A 14,161-nucleotide genomic window follows, 5' to 3' on the forward strand; every position below is an offset into this window, starting at 1 on the left:
GTATTAGGATTTGTAGTTTGGAACATCCGTAATATTAATTCCTTGTCCTTTCTCCTTTCTTCGTCCAATTTCCAGAACTGAGTCTGAATGTAGAACATTATGTAGCTTTCAGGACTGGTATGGACTGTAGCTGGATTATTTATGTCCTCGTTTGGCATTGTCCGTGTTGCTCCTTGACTCATTTTCTGAGTGTCTGTCTTCGTTAAGGAAGATTTAAAGATTTTGGCTTTCTTTACTAAAGATTTCAGCTTAAGGATTTAGATGTCCTTCTTTATGCGCTTCGAAGATTCTTAAGGATGCCGATGTCCTGTTGTGCGATCTCCTCCTTCCACAGCAAAGAGCGGTTGAGCCCCCAGTTAATTCATATACTTATGAATGGTTAAAAAATGTATATTTTCTTTTGCAGAATATGATCTTTATCCTTAGAAATTCGCATACTTAATGAACATGTTTTCGTTTTATGCTACGGGTTATACATATATTTATCTCTAATAGTACTATGTTCGGACCGACATTGAAAACATTTTGAAAACACATTTGTGTGTTGTGGAACGTAAGTCGTTCGGGCCGACAATTTGTGTTTTCGCTGAGTTTTCACTGACAGCTCACAACTTTATTTGTTTGTTTACATTTGAGCAAGTAGAATGGTAAGTTTTGAAATCCTTAATATTTGCTTATAATTATTACTAAAGATCGTGTTTTTTAGAATTCTGGGAAAAAGATGTTAAATGCGAAAGCATTGGCTTTGAAAAGCCAAATAAATATCCTGCTCATCGACAATTCTTCAAGAGAACTATTGGAATGTCTTACTACTCAGCACCGTGCCTTGACAAAAAAGACAGCCGAGTTAAAGAAACAACATCTAATCTATTCGTATTAGATTTAATAAAGGACCTTGGGATGCCGATTAATTCATGTTGGACAAAAGTGTGTATATGTTCCTATTGATCCAAAAGTTTTCAATTATATATTATTAATTCCAGCAACGTAAGAATCAGTTTTGGGAACACGATTGCCAACGAAACGGATCTGCTTTTTTCAAACAGAACTTTCACATGAACCGAAGTTCCTTTGATAAATTATATGACATCCTCCGCCCCTTACAAAAAATGGATACAAATTACCGAAAAGCTATTTAAAATTTTACTGGAATTTTACACCGAAATCTGGAGATTACTGCAGCCATCCTGTTTTAAAATGTTGCCTCTAAATAGAGAAAATATAACCGAATTGGTGACTGGTTTCGAGGTAATTGGATTCCCACAATGCTTAGGAGCAATTGGTAAATATTGGTTATAAAATCTTAAATTTGCGCTAATGTTCTAATAATTGTTTACAGACGGATGCCACATTGAGATTCATCCATCATCTGACGAAGCTGTTGATTATTATAATTATAAAGGATGGTATTCCACCGTTTTAATGGCATTAGTTGATGCTAAGTAAAGTCTAAAAACTCAATATATGTACATATGTATAAGTACATCAGTAATGTTTACAATGTATTTTCAGATACCGTTTTACTTACATAAACGTAGGAAATTCCGGGCGATGTAATGACTCTCAAATTTATGAGACGTCATCACTTAAAAAAGAAATGGATAGTTGTCCTTTACTAAGCGAAATGTCTAGAGAAATTTCAGGCGTAAAAGTGCCAGTATTCATTATTGGGGATTCGGCTTTTCGATTTAGCAAACAACCAATGAAACCGTATAATATTTAGCGTATCACAATTTTTGCGTCCTTCACAATTTTTTAAATGATAACAACGACACGCTAAACGCTAAATGGTTACGCGCTTTGGAAGAGTTGGAGACTAGACACCAGAATCCGTGTGATATTTCATATGCATCCGACGACCCAATTAATGGAGAAATGATTCGGACAGCACTTTGTACATATTTTGGTAAGTACATGTGCATATTGTATCACAATATCTACATTTTACACAATTACATATATGTACATTAAATCAAAGATAAAGTTGTACACACCAAAGAAAATTCAATTTTATTTTCCATATAAAAACTAATACATATCAACGATAAACATATATTATTAAACAGAAAATACTTATATTCATTAATTTTTTTATTTATTTAGAAATTGAAGTAATCGTTCATTTGTTTCTTTAGAATCTTTTATATATTGTTCCATCATTTCGGTTTTTTATTATCATTTTCAACCATTTTTTTTGTCAAGTCCTTAATTTCTTTGCTGGTTTCAATGGATTGCTGACTTGCTCTCTCGAGCTGTTTTTCAATTTGTTCAAATTTTTTTAATATTATGCTCTGAAAATGATTCCTTCTTTTATTAATAGCATCACTCGGCTCGGGAGACGGTACTGGTAGCGAAGAAGTATCGCTTGGCGACATCGGCATAGCTGAGGGCGATGGTAGGCAAACCGGTGATGATAATGGAGATGCAGCAACGAATGTAGAAGACGCAGCCGTTTCCACCGAAATTTCGAGTGGTTCGGAGTTAGTAGAACCTTTTTAAAAATGTATATGTATATGTATGTAAATATAAATAATATATTGCATTACAAAACAAATGTTTCTTACTTTGAAAACTTTCCTCCACAAAGCTCTCGGCGTTGTAGCTGACGTACGGCAACAGTACGGCTCTCATTTTATCATAAAGTGGCCACTCCGAGGGAGAACCGCCAGTTGACCCGACTGCTGTCTTCTCTTTCCTGTAAAACATGATATATATGTAAAAACTTTATTTTTTCTTAATTTTATTTAATTACATACCTATATATCTGTGAAAGATTGTGCATTTTTGATTTTATTTCACTCGCCGTGAAATGCACACCTTGTTACTGCAACTCCATTGCCATTTCCTCCACTATGTGGTTGTTTTTCCTAAGACCGCGAAAAGCACTTATTTTGCTCTGCCACAATTCAATTAGTAGGGTTTCTGCCCTATCACTCCAACAACTTCTTTTCTTATATTTTTGTTTTTCCATTTTTGAAATTAATATCAATTGACAGCTGTATTTTTATATGGAATGTAAACAAATATCAAGTGACAATTTAGGGCCGGCAAAATATGTCTTCCAAAAAAATCGATTAAACTAGAGCAGGCACCGATTATAATGAGTGGAATGTAAGTTTTCAAGAAGTTTTCAGCGAAAACTGTGTTTTCGTTTGACAGATTTTACATGGACGGAAACACAAGTTTTCGTGCGAAAACCAGTTTTTCCTACGAAAACATGTTTTCATTGTCGGTCCGAACATAGTGTAAGCTGATAACATATTCATGTTTTGTGGCTTAGATCTAAAGTCTAATATTATTATTTGTTGTAAACAAGTGCTTATCATGCGGCCTATGCATGTCTCGCATTCGGGTATGGTGTGGTATGAGTTCAAAGTCAAGAGTATCAATTGTTTATTTGATTAGGGCAGAACTGGCTTTATCAGCGTTTCTCATATACTTGTGTATAAGTGTCGTTGATACTGGTATTAACTCGCGCGAATTGAATTTTCCTTTTGAAGGATTTTTATTAAGCACGTATCCAAATATAGGATGGATAGGGTCGGCTTTAGTATACCGTCCCAGGACGGTATGGTCAGATAGAGAATATTCTCCAGATCAAGAATATATATAGTTATAGCTGCAGGAAGCTTATAGTTTTCGAGATATTCGCGTTTAAAGTTGAAAATTACCACTATATTGATTACGGTTTTTCTCGATATAAAATTAATTTTGCACTTATATTTTTCAGTTTTATATCCACTAGCACTTCACTAATTCGTTTATACACATTTATTTTATATTATATAGAACAAAAACAGTTTTACTTCAATATTTAACTTATTTTTTAAATTTATTTACTTAACAATAACGAAAGAGCTACAAACTGTCAAATAATCAGTGTTACCTTATCGACATCATTTGTAAATTAACTAAAAGAAATAAATAAATTGAAAAGGTTAGATTGTTTAAAATTATGAGGAAAACAAGCCTTGCCACATTTTAAACAGCAAATATATAGGATTATTAACGATTTTTCTTTGTTTGTAATTTCGCGTGATTCCTTTTTTTATATTAACTATAATAAAAAATACTTTCCAACATTTTTCAAGGCATAATTGAGTTGTGAACACTTATTCCTTATACATATGTATACAAGGTGCGTTCCAAAGTAAATATGACTTTTAGAATCTAGTCTCTGGTGGCGCCGCCTATATGTCGACTGTTTGTTTTTTCGCGTGATTCTTTTTTCTGTATTAACTATAATAATACTTTCTACATATGTATATGTGTAATATGTGATTTATGTAACTGAAGTACTTTCGCGTAGTACACCTTTCAGCGTTGGCGGCCTTCGGCCGCGCTTTAAAAAAATAACCCTGGTCGAGCGAATACCCGGGGTGACTGAAGTACTTTCGCATAGTACTCCTTTCTGCGTTAAAATAAAAAAATATATTGAGTTTCGTTATAAAATGGTTAAATTTTGGTTATTATATCTGTCAGCGCTTTCCAATTATTTTTGATAATACGTTGTTTTGTATATTAGGTGACAATATACATATATAATATTATTATATAATATTACTATATAATATTACTGAAAAAACCTTAAGCTTTTTTAAGGTTGAAGTGCTACACGTTGGACTCACTAGTATGCGCAACTAAAAGCTAATTGCCTGTGCTATTTCGGTTTAAAAAATTCCGGTTAAAAAAGAACGTCAGTTCGCGATTATAGTCTTTTATACAATGATAATCTTTATTCCAACAGTTCATTAGTTAGCCTAAATCTTAACGTAACGGCTTAGACTAGAGGTAAGTATGTATACAAAAAAAGGGGTAAGTATATAGTTCTAATTCAATTCAGCATCTTAAATTCATTGTAATAGATTATTCTAGTACATAAGTAGTAGATTATGGTTATACTTGTATATTACAAAATTCGTAAGTATTTTACATAATGTAAAAAATTTTATAATGCATACAATTATTTTAACAAATTAAGTTCTTAAAATATATTTTTTGATTTATAAAGTCGCATAACGCAACATCGACCACCTTGACAGGATCATGATCCTTCAACTTCGACAGGCAGCAGGGCGAGCTTGTGAATAGGGCGCTTAATAGTGCCTGCCTTGGTTGCCACGTCTGCCACTCGCACCTTTCCGTCTCGTCCTTCTACGGTTGCGGCGATTCGTCCTAGTGCCCACTGCTGCGGTGGCGTGTTGTCTTCGTGGACGAGGACGAGATCGCCGGGCTGCAGGTTGCGTTTCGGGTGCAGCCATTTGTTGCGCTGCTGAAGACTGGTAATGTAGGTTTTGGACCACTGTCGCCAAAACTGTTGCTTGAGACAGCAAACAAGTTGCCATCTCTCGCAATAGCGAACTCGGTCCGTTGACACTTCTGCCGGTGGTAAGGCTCGGAGGGAGCACCCTATTAATAGGGGTGCTGGAGTCAATGCTTCGCCATCGTTGGGATCCTGGCTCAACGGTGCGAGGGGCCGCGAGTTGAGGATGGCCTCCACTTCGGCTATCAGTGTTCCTAGCTCTTCGGCGGTGAGCAGCACGTTGCCCATTGCGCGCACGGCGAGATGTTTGGCGGACTTCACTGCCGCCTCCCATAACCCGCCGAATTGCGGCGCCCTCGGTGGTATAAAGGCGAATTTGAACCCTTCTACGGCGGCGAATTCCAGTACTTCTGGAGACTGGGACAGAAACGCCTCTTTGAGTTCGCGTAACTTGCGATCGGCGCCGACGAAGTTCGTTGCGTTGTCGCTGTATATCGTCTGTGGCATCCCTCGGCGACCAATGAACCTTTTTAGGGCGAGAATAAAGGAATTAGTTGATAAGTCAGAGACTAATTCTAAGTGTACTGCTTTAGACGTGAAACAAACGAAAACTGCGATATAGGTTTTTACGGGTGGTCGACCGCGTATTTTTAATGTGGTATAAATTGGACCACAAAAGTCTACGCCACATATGAGGAAGGGTCGTAGCGCTCGAAGTCTTTAAACTGAAAAGTTTCCCATTATTTGGGTTTGCAGATTCGGCTTATAATGAAAGCAGTGTGTACAGTTTCTTACGGTTCTAGTGCATGCTTCTCTTGCATTAATCAGCCATATGCGTTCTCGAAGAAGCGCAACCAACGCTTTTGCCCCTACGTGGTGATTTCGAAAGTGCAGGAACCGTAATTAATTGATAACGAAGTGCGAATTCTTATTTAGTAATAATGGAAATTTGGAATCGTATGGGAGAGCTGCATTTAAAAGGCGACCTCCTACTCGGATTAATTTGAATGAAAGCGACATATCCGAGTACTCATGCAAAAACGAATTGAGTTTTTGCAAGTTTGCGGGTAGCGTGGTGCCTTTCGTCAGTTTTTGGATTTCATTCGCGAATTCCGAATCCGAATGTTGAATCACCTAAACAATTTTCAAAAAACTCAAGTGTAATTCGTCGCCCTTCCCTCCGTAAGCATTTATGGTCGTCTAATCCACCGTAATAGATAGGCAATCACACGAAGCAATTTTTGATGAGAAGAGAATTTTTCGATAAGGTTCAATAGTGTATTCTCTTTCACATTTATGGGTAGTGTGAAAGTATTTTTGTTCTTCTCTAATGCTTCATCGTCTGGGGAGAGCTGGAAGTGAGTGTCAATTGGCCATAAAGCGGGGTCTTCTAGGAGGAACTGTGGACCGCCAAACCATATTGAATTATTCAATTCATCCACATTGCAACCCGGATACACTTGATCCGCAGGATTTTGTTTTGTTGGCACATGTCGCCAATTTATATTGTCAGTCCATTCTTGGATTTCAGACACTCTATTTGCAACAAAGGTTTGTAATGACAATGGATGCGTTTTTACCCAATGCAATACGATTTCAGAGTCTGTCCAAAATATAATTTTTTCAAATTGTCGATTCAACATTGGCGCAAGAAGATGTGCTGCCGAGAGCTCGAGACGCGGAAGAGACTTGGTCTTCAGCGGAGCCACTCTAGATTTTGCAGTAAGCAGCATACATTTGACACCACTAGCAGATTGGCTTCGTATATATATGCAGCATCCGTACGCTCTTATTGAAGCGTCGGAGAAGCCATGTATTTGGCAGATAGCACTCGACTCTAGATTTACGTATCGAGGAATGCTAATTGATGACAGCTGCAGTAGGTTGGCTTTGAAATTCTGCCAGCTAGTATCAAGACGCAATGGAATCGACTCATCCCAATCTAGTTTTTGGATCCAAAGCTCTTGCAATAAGATTTTTGCTTTGGTAACTAGTGGGGCTAATAATCCAAGAGGATCGAAAAGGCGAGCAGAGACTGATAGTATGTTTCGTTTAGTAGCTCGCTGATCATGAAAATTGGCATCCAAAACAAACCGAAACAAATCCTCTTTCGGCAACCAATGGATTCCTAGTGTTTTAGTTGAGTTTTTGTCATTGAAGCTTAATGACTTTTCAGTATAATTACTGCCGAAAAATTTAGAGTGGTTCGAAAACCACTTTGTTAAGGTGAATCCGGCCGAGTTTAATATTTTAATTACTTCACTTCTTATAAGATCTAGAGACTCAAAATTTTCAGATCCTGTTAATAAGTCATCAACATAAAAGTCTCTTTTAATGACCAATGAACCGAGTGGGTATTTAGTTGTATTAGCATCACTGAGCATTTGTAAACACCGTGTTGCGAGAAATGGAGCAGGCGCAGTGCCGTATGTTACGGTGTTAAGACGAAAAATTTGAATTTGCTCAGAAGGATGCCCTCTCCACACAATAAGCTGACAATTTCTGTCTTCTTCATGCATAATTATTTGACGGTACATTTTAGTAATGTCCGCTGTTAGTGCATACTTATGTAAGCGAAAACGAAGAAGAGTTGAATATAATTCTTCTTGGATGGTTGGACCTACCATCAAAAGTTCATTTAATGAAATTTGAGAAGAAGTACGACTCGACGCATCAAAGACAACTCGTAATTTTGTTGTTGTGCTTTCAGGCCTCAAAACACACTGATGCGGAATGAAATAGTGTGGTTCACTCGGGATCTTATTATTTGTTGGGCTCATGTGACCCAGCGCTTTATACTCATTCATGAAGTCCAGATACATTTTACGAAGTTCTGGATCTTTCAATGTTTTCCTCTCCAGGGCCTGAAACCGCCGAACTGCGATTTCATGGGAGTGACCGAGTAACTTACGGTCAGCTTTAAAGGGCATTCTGACTTGAAGCCTTCCTGAAGGTAATACTTCAGTTGTTTTGACGAAAAATTGTTCACATTCATTTTGTTCAGGTGTGAATTTGTTGCCAATTGTTTCTGAAGGAAGTTCCTCCAGAGCCCAGAATTTTTTGACTACTGAATCTATTGACGTTAAGTCTTCTTCAGTTTGGCATAATGTGCTATTTACTTCGGGAGGAGGACTAAGACTGCTGACATATTTACCAGAAACAATCCATCCCAAAAGAGTTTTCTGTAGCGTTGGTTGATTAGGGCCACTTTTAATTTGACCAACCGCTAATAAATCGAAAAAGGTTTCCGCCCCTAATAACATATCGATCTTTTGAGATTTTTGGAATTCTGGATCCGCCAATTTAATATTGTGCGGAATTTTCCAACCATTAATATTAATGGTATGGTCTGGATGATTAGCCGAAATACATCGCATAATCCAGAATTCCGCCGAAAATTCATAATTCTTTACGCGCGATTTCACAAATGCGCTTAATTTGGCCCCAACTTTTGTACTTGAATTACCAATCCCGATAATATTTAAAGTCCTGTTTTAGCGTCGAATCCGCAGTTTTTGGGCCAAATCCTCCGTTATAAAGTTGACTTGACTTCCCGAGTCCAGCAAGGCTCTTGCGGGCAGGTACTCTCCACAGCTTGATCTCACCAGAATAACTGCTGTTGCCAACATTACCCGATCAGGCACACTTATTGTATGCATTGCGTGTGTAGTTGTTGTTGGTTGCGGATGAGGCTCAGCAGCGAAGGATACAGGATACTGGTGCAGTAAGGTGTGGTGGGACCGATTACACACGCGACATCGATCCGCTCTGCATTTGGATACCGTATGTCCCTTACGCAAACAATTTGTGCATAAGGGCACTGATTTGACAAACTCAAATCTCTGTTGATCAGAGAGAGTTTTAAAAGTGGGGTAAGCTGTTAAGTAGTGGTCCTTCGATTTACACTGCTGGCATGTTGGCTGCTTTGCATTCGCTGCAACTAAAGCGGATTTAGTTCCATTCATGTGAGGCTGCTTCACGTGGTTCGCGCTGGCTGCTGCTATGGGTCTCGTCCTCGAAGATGATGCGCCTTCAGCTGATAGGTGCTGGTACCGTCTATTTAAGATAGCTTCACAATCCTTCCACAATGGTAACTTGTCGTAATCCAGCTGTTCTTCCCACTTTGATCGGGTGGCAGAGTCAACTTTTGTCATGACTATGTGAATAATTATCGCATTTGTGATTTGTTTCTCATCGCCCAGCGATAGCAATGAGTCATATACAGCCGACACTTCATCAATCATCGCGCGCAATGAAGGGGCTGATGGCTTAGGGATAGTTGGCAGCTCAAAAAGTTTTGAAATCGTATTAAAAAAAATCAAACATTTATTGTCATAAACCTTTTTGAGACTTGCCAACGCCTTCGGATAGTTTTCATCCGACATTTGAAACGCTTTTACCGTGCCTAGAGTCTCCCCAGATAGACAATTAACCGGATGGTTAAATTTTTCAATATCTGGGATGTTTGGATCATTGTGAACCAAACTCTCAAACAAACTCATGAAATTTTTAAATTCCGAATATTCTCCCTTGAATTTCGGCAAATTCATTTTTGGGAGCCTTGAGCTGTGAGACGTTACGAACGATGTTTCAGCAATAGATGTTCTATTTTTGGCCAAAATTGTTTTAATTATAAATTTTGTTTCTACAATTATGTCCTCTAACTCCCCTCGGGCCATGTCGTCTTCATCAATCTCTTCAATTTTAGATTGGCATTTCATCAATTTCTCACTATGTGAGTTTAGTATGTCAAGACGACATTCCAATTCGATTGGATCTAATGACATCGTTTTTTCTAGAAGACCCGTTTTTATTCGCAAAATGCTACTTTTCGCCACAGTCCTTTGACGCTTTAATGATTAAGTCGATCAACTCCTTACTCGGAGAGAGGTTGGCGATAGTTGGCTTTGGCTTGCTCATTTTTGCTTGTTAAATTAAATTTCCGAAAAAAAAAAAAAAAAAAAAAAAACTATACAGGTTGGCAACAGATATATTAGGGATCGATAACGAAAACGAAAAATATATGTATAGCGATTCCGAAATATACGAAAGCCAGACCAATAGCAATAAAGGTTGGCAACAAATATATTTGGAATCGGTTACGAGAACGAGAAAAAAAAAATTATATCGATTCCCAAGTATACGAAAGCCGAACCTATGAAGTATGCAAAATAAGCAATAGCACAATTGAACGTTCTTGAAAATGTTTTTTTTTTTTTAAGCGAGAAAATTTTCCAAAGAACCGTAAAACTTTATTTCGTTTAAAATTTTAAAATTTTTTTTTTTGTCTGCAAGATATAAAATGTCGCACCTTAATGTTCAATTAAGAACGCTACCGCAAATCCCACGATCCCTCTTTCACTTATGTAGATGCATAGATGCATAGATGCATAAATGCTTATGTACATGTGTATGTATATATACGTATGCGAATATTAAAATATAAATCTATGCAATAAGAAAATATACGTATGTGAAAAAATGTGAAAAGAGGGAGAGCCAAAAACTGAAAGTGTGCACTTGCTCTTTTTTTTTTTTTTATTTTCGTTTTTTTTTTTTTTCGCACCACTTTCAGTGATTCGCACTCGTTACCTGTTGTGAATGCCTAGGCGGTTTGCCTGCGTTCACTTCCCTTTTGCAGAGAATGCAATTGCAGCTCATTCCCACGAAGAGACGGATCTGGCGTCGACGTTAGCAGCGACGGTGTTGTTGACGTTGACTTGGCAGCGGCGAGAATCCGCGTTGACGCAGCAGCGGTGGGACGATGGTGTTGACGTTGACGCAGCAGCGGCGAGAATCCGTTGACGCAGCAGCAGTGGGACGATGGTGTTGACGCAAGCCCGTTCGGTACCGACGTGATGTTACCACAAATAGTCTAACGTTTTAACGGCCAAAGTTATCGGTTTTTAGTTTTACGGCACTTTTCTTTTAACGGGTTGTACCTCTTTTCCGGCACTTTTTAGCGGCACTCGCGACACTCTTTTTATTTTGCTTATGTTTAGCAACGGCACTTTATGTTTTTGGCGGTAGTTTTTAATATTATGCACTAACTGTGTAACCACCTTTAGCAGAAAAAAAGTAAACGCTTATTTCAATACTGCTTTTATTTTCACACTCCACTGTATGCCGTTTAACCGATTTATCCTCCTTTGGTTTCTCTCCTTTTCTTCCTTGTGTTTGCGCACTATTGGGCTGGTGAATTTTACCGCACGTATGTCATATAGTATGTATGTATTATATTGTGTTTTCACCACCCACTTCACAAAACGTTTCTCTCAGTTGCTTTTTTTTTTTTTTTTTTTTTTAACTTTTAATTTGGTTAATTTGTATTTTATTTCCTTTATGTTTAGATTTACCACTTCGTTTTTATTCACTTCAGTGTGTGTCCATATGTGTGCACTTCGCAATTATTTTACATATATGTATGTATCCACCAAGTGTTATACTATTATCTATTTTTTACAAGCCACTGACGGAAAATAGGAAACATATTCTCTTCTCAAGCGGAGCATATAAGAGGTATTCATATGAATTTTTCACTCAACATGAAGTATGATATAACGAACAATTCTGCAGTATTAACTCGAAAATCACGTTTTTTGTTTTTTTTTTGATTTATGCCGGTCTTGCAGCAAATGAGCGATATGTATATTTTTTAATGTAAAACTGTTTTTGAATTTTTTATATATACATATATGTATGTATATCTATGTAGATATATTTTATTTTTATTTTTAATGTCTTTGTCCAGACATTTATTTTTAGTATTTGTCACTTTAGTCACTTGCACTCGACCGAAACCGAAAGAAATTAAAAATTCACAGGCAATTGCTCACGCGTTAGAAATTAAATTAATACGTATTACATTTTTCGAAAATTATTTACAGCCACGCACTGAGTCCCTGCTCGGGCGCCATGAAAAAACCTTAAGCTTTTTTAAGGTTGAAGTGCTACACGTTGGACTCACTAGTATGCGCAACTAAAAGCTAATTGCCTGTGCTATTTCGGTTTAAAAAATCCCGGTTAAAAAAGAACGTCCGTTCGCGATTATAGTCTTTTATACAATGATAATCTTTATTCCAACAGTTCATTAGTTAGCCTAAATCTTAACCTAACGGCTTAGACTAGAGGTAAGTATGTATACAAAAAAAGGGGCAAGTATATAGTTCTAATTCAATTCAGCATCTTAAATTCATTGTAATAGATTATTCTAGTACATAAGTAGTAGATTATGGTTATACTTGTATATTACAAAATTCGTAAGTATTTTACATAATGTAAAAAATTTTATAATGCATACAATTATTTTAACAAATTAAGTTCTTAAAATATATTTTTTGATTTATAAAGTCGCATGACGCAACAATTACTAATTTGTTTATTAAATTAAATAAAGAACATATCCATATGAATGGATAGAGGAGTTTTTGGGAAAAAAGAAATTTCAGCGAATTTTCTTATTATCACATGGCAACGCTCCATTTCGTCGTAATTTTTAGCACACACATGATGTTCACTACGAGTCTAAAATGTAATTTTTAAAATAAAGATTTCTTCGGTAAAAAACTGTTAAAAGTGTAAAATGTGGATTTATTTAAAAGTTTATAGTTTAATTTAATTAATTTGAAGTGAAAAATGTGAGTAAAGTGTGTTTAATGCGGTAAAATAGCTTGTTGAAATGTTCGAATTTTGGGAATTGTTGAACTTTAAGGTCGAATATCTTGTAAACTAAGCGTTTGCGGTACCTATAGCCCTATTTTTTAATCAGGAGGACTTCCTCTTTCCAACGGTACCTTCAAATCGAGGCGCCAAAGAAATCGGAATTTAATTTAAATATACCAAGTGAAAAATGTGAAATTTAGTGAAACATTGTGAAATACTAAGTGTTAGCAACATTATTTTTGCCTATTTCTTCTCACGTATTCGTACATGCCCCATTAGGGCGGCTCTTATTTTTCAAGTACAATTTTTTTCTTGGGCTACCCCTCAATTTAGTTCCTTTTTTATAAAAAAATCAGATGAGCGAAGTTTGAAGTTAATCCGATAAGTTTAAAGTGTGCCCCTTGGCCCTCAAAAATGGTTTTCGTCATGTGTTAACTGTCAAATGCATAGCGTATTTTCAGGATGTTTTCACCAAAATCAGAACGAAAACGCAGTTTATTGTTAATTACTACGGAGTATTGTGAATTGAGTGGATGAAAATAACTATTTACAGTAAATATTGACGATTATTGTGCGTTTTTTTAAATTTTGGGTGTGCTTCGTGTATTGTGAATTGAGTGGATGAAAATATCAGTCTCCTATAACATTCGAAGTGAACACATACGGTAGCACAATCTCAACTCCTAGATTACGAGAGAAAATTTATCTTCTTGGGCATTACTCGAATGAAATTGTTGGAAGTAAACTGCCATCGGTGAAACAAGTGTTAAATGTTTTATTTTTCAATTTGTGTGTGTAAGTTAACCATACGGAGAAGTGCCTCACTAGCTGTGTGGGAAGCGATGATATATTGGGAAAAAGCACGAATTCCGACGCAAGAGTTAAGGAATTGTATACCAAAGTTGGAAGGTCTGTATCAACAATGGAGGCAACTTCAAAAACATGCTGAAAGATTGTCGGAGGTTCATAAGAAAAAAGAAACAGATTTCCTTGAAAAACTTGAGGACCTTTTTGATATAGCACACGCCAATGCTTTGAGTATCATTACCATTGAAGAAGATAAACAGTTCTTAATCAATCAGCGGTTGAGAGGACGGCCAGGGTTTATGTATGGAATTGATTACCAGCTAATTGCGAAAGATGCACGAGTTTCTGAATGAAAAATACAAGAGATGAAGAGGAAAAAGCGAAGCGATCATGAAATGCAACAACTGAGTAAGTATCGATTGTGTATAT

General features: G+C 36.8%; 2 protein-coding genes and 1 long non-coding RNA gene across 8 annotated transcripts in view; 1 reads left to right on the forward strand and 2 right to left on the reverse strand.

Annotated features, from left to right (window-relative positions):
- Positions 1-14,161, reverse strand: part of LOC126764054 (E3 ubiquitin-protein transferase MAEA) — a 188,395-nt gene that overhangs the window by 22,176 nt on the left and 152,058 nt on the right. For 3 of the 6 annotated variants that reach the window (XM_050481804.1, XM_050481805.1, XM_050481806.1), the window contains exon 6: positions 4,709-5,789. The exons of 2 other annotated variants lie outside the window; for them this stretch is intronic. In XM_050481804.1, coding sequence (XP_050337761.1) covers positions 5,045-5,789 — 745 coding nt within the window. In that variant the 3' untranslated portion in view covers positions 4,709-5,044. Of the gene's footprint in view, positions 1-4,708; positions 5,790-11,546; positions 12,788-14,161 lie in introns of those variants that run through there. One more of the 6 variants, XM_050481809.1, reaches the window with a different exon arrangement.
- On the forward strand, positions 1,183-2,414 carry LOC126764291 (uncharacterized). Its single transcript, XR_007667896.1, has 4 exons — positions 1,183-1,282; positions 1,340-1,442; positions 1,513-1,906; positions 2,321-2,414. It is a non-coding gene; the product is annotated as an uncharacterized LOC126764291 (long non-coding RNA).
- On the reverse strand, positions 2,124-3,722 carry LOC126764224 (inactive protein tyrosine kinase pTKL-like). The gene is made up of 3 exons (XM_050482025.1): positions 2,757-3,722; positions 2,565-2,695; positions 2,124-2,491 (listed from the first exon to the last, which is right to left on the reverse strand). Exons 1-3 carry the CDS (start codon positions 2,780-2,782, stop codon positions 2,157-2,159), a joined length of 492 nt encoding a protein of 163 aa, XP_050337982.1. The 5' UTR covers positions 2,783-3,722; the 3' UTR covers positions 2,124-2,156.

The sequence above is a fragment of the Bactrocera neohumeralis genome, unplaced genomic scaffold (genome assembly GCF_024586455.1).
Source record: "Bactrocera neohumeralis isolate Rockhampton unplaced genomic scaffold, APGP_CSIRO_Bneo_wtdbg2-racon-allhic-juicebox.fasta_v2 cluster09, whole genome shotgun sequence".
Taxonomy (NCBI): Eukaryota; Metazoa; Arthropoda; class Insecta; order Diptera; family Tephritidae; genus Bactrocera; species Bactrocera neohumeralis.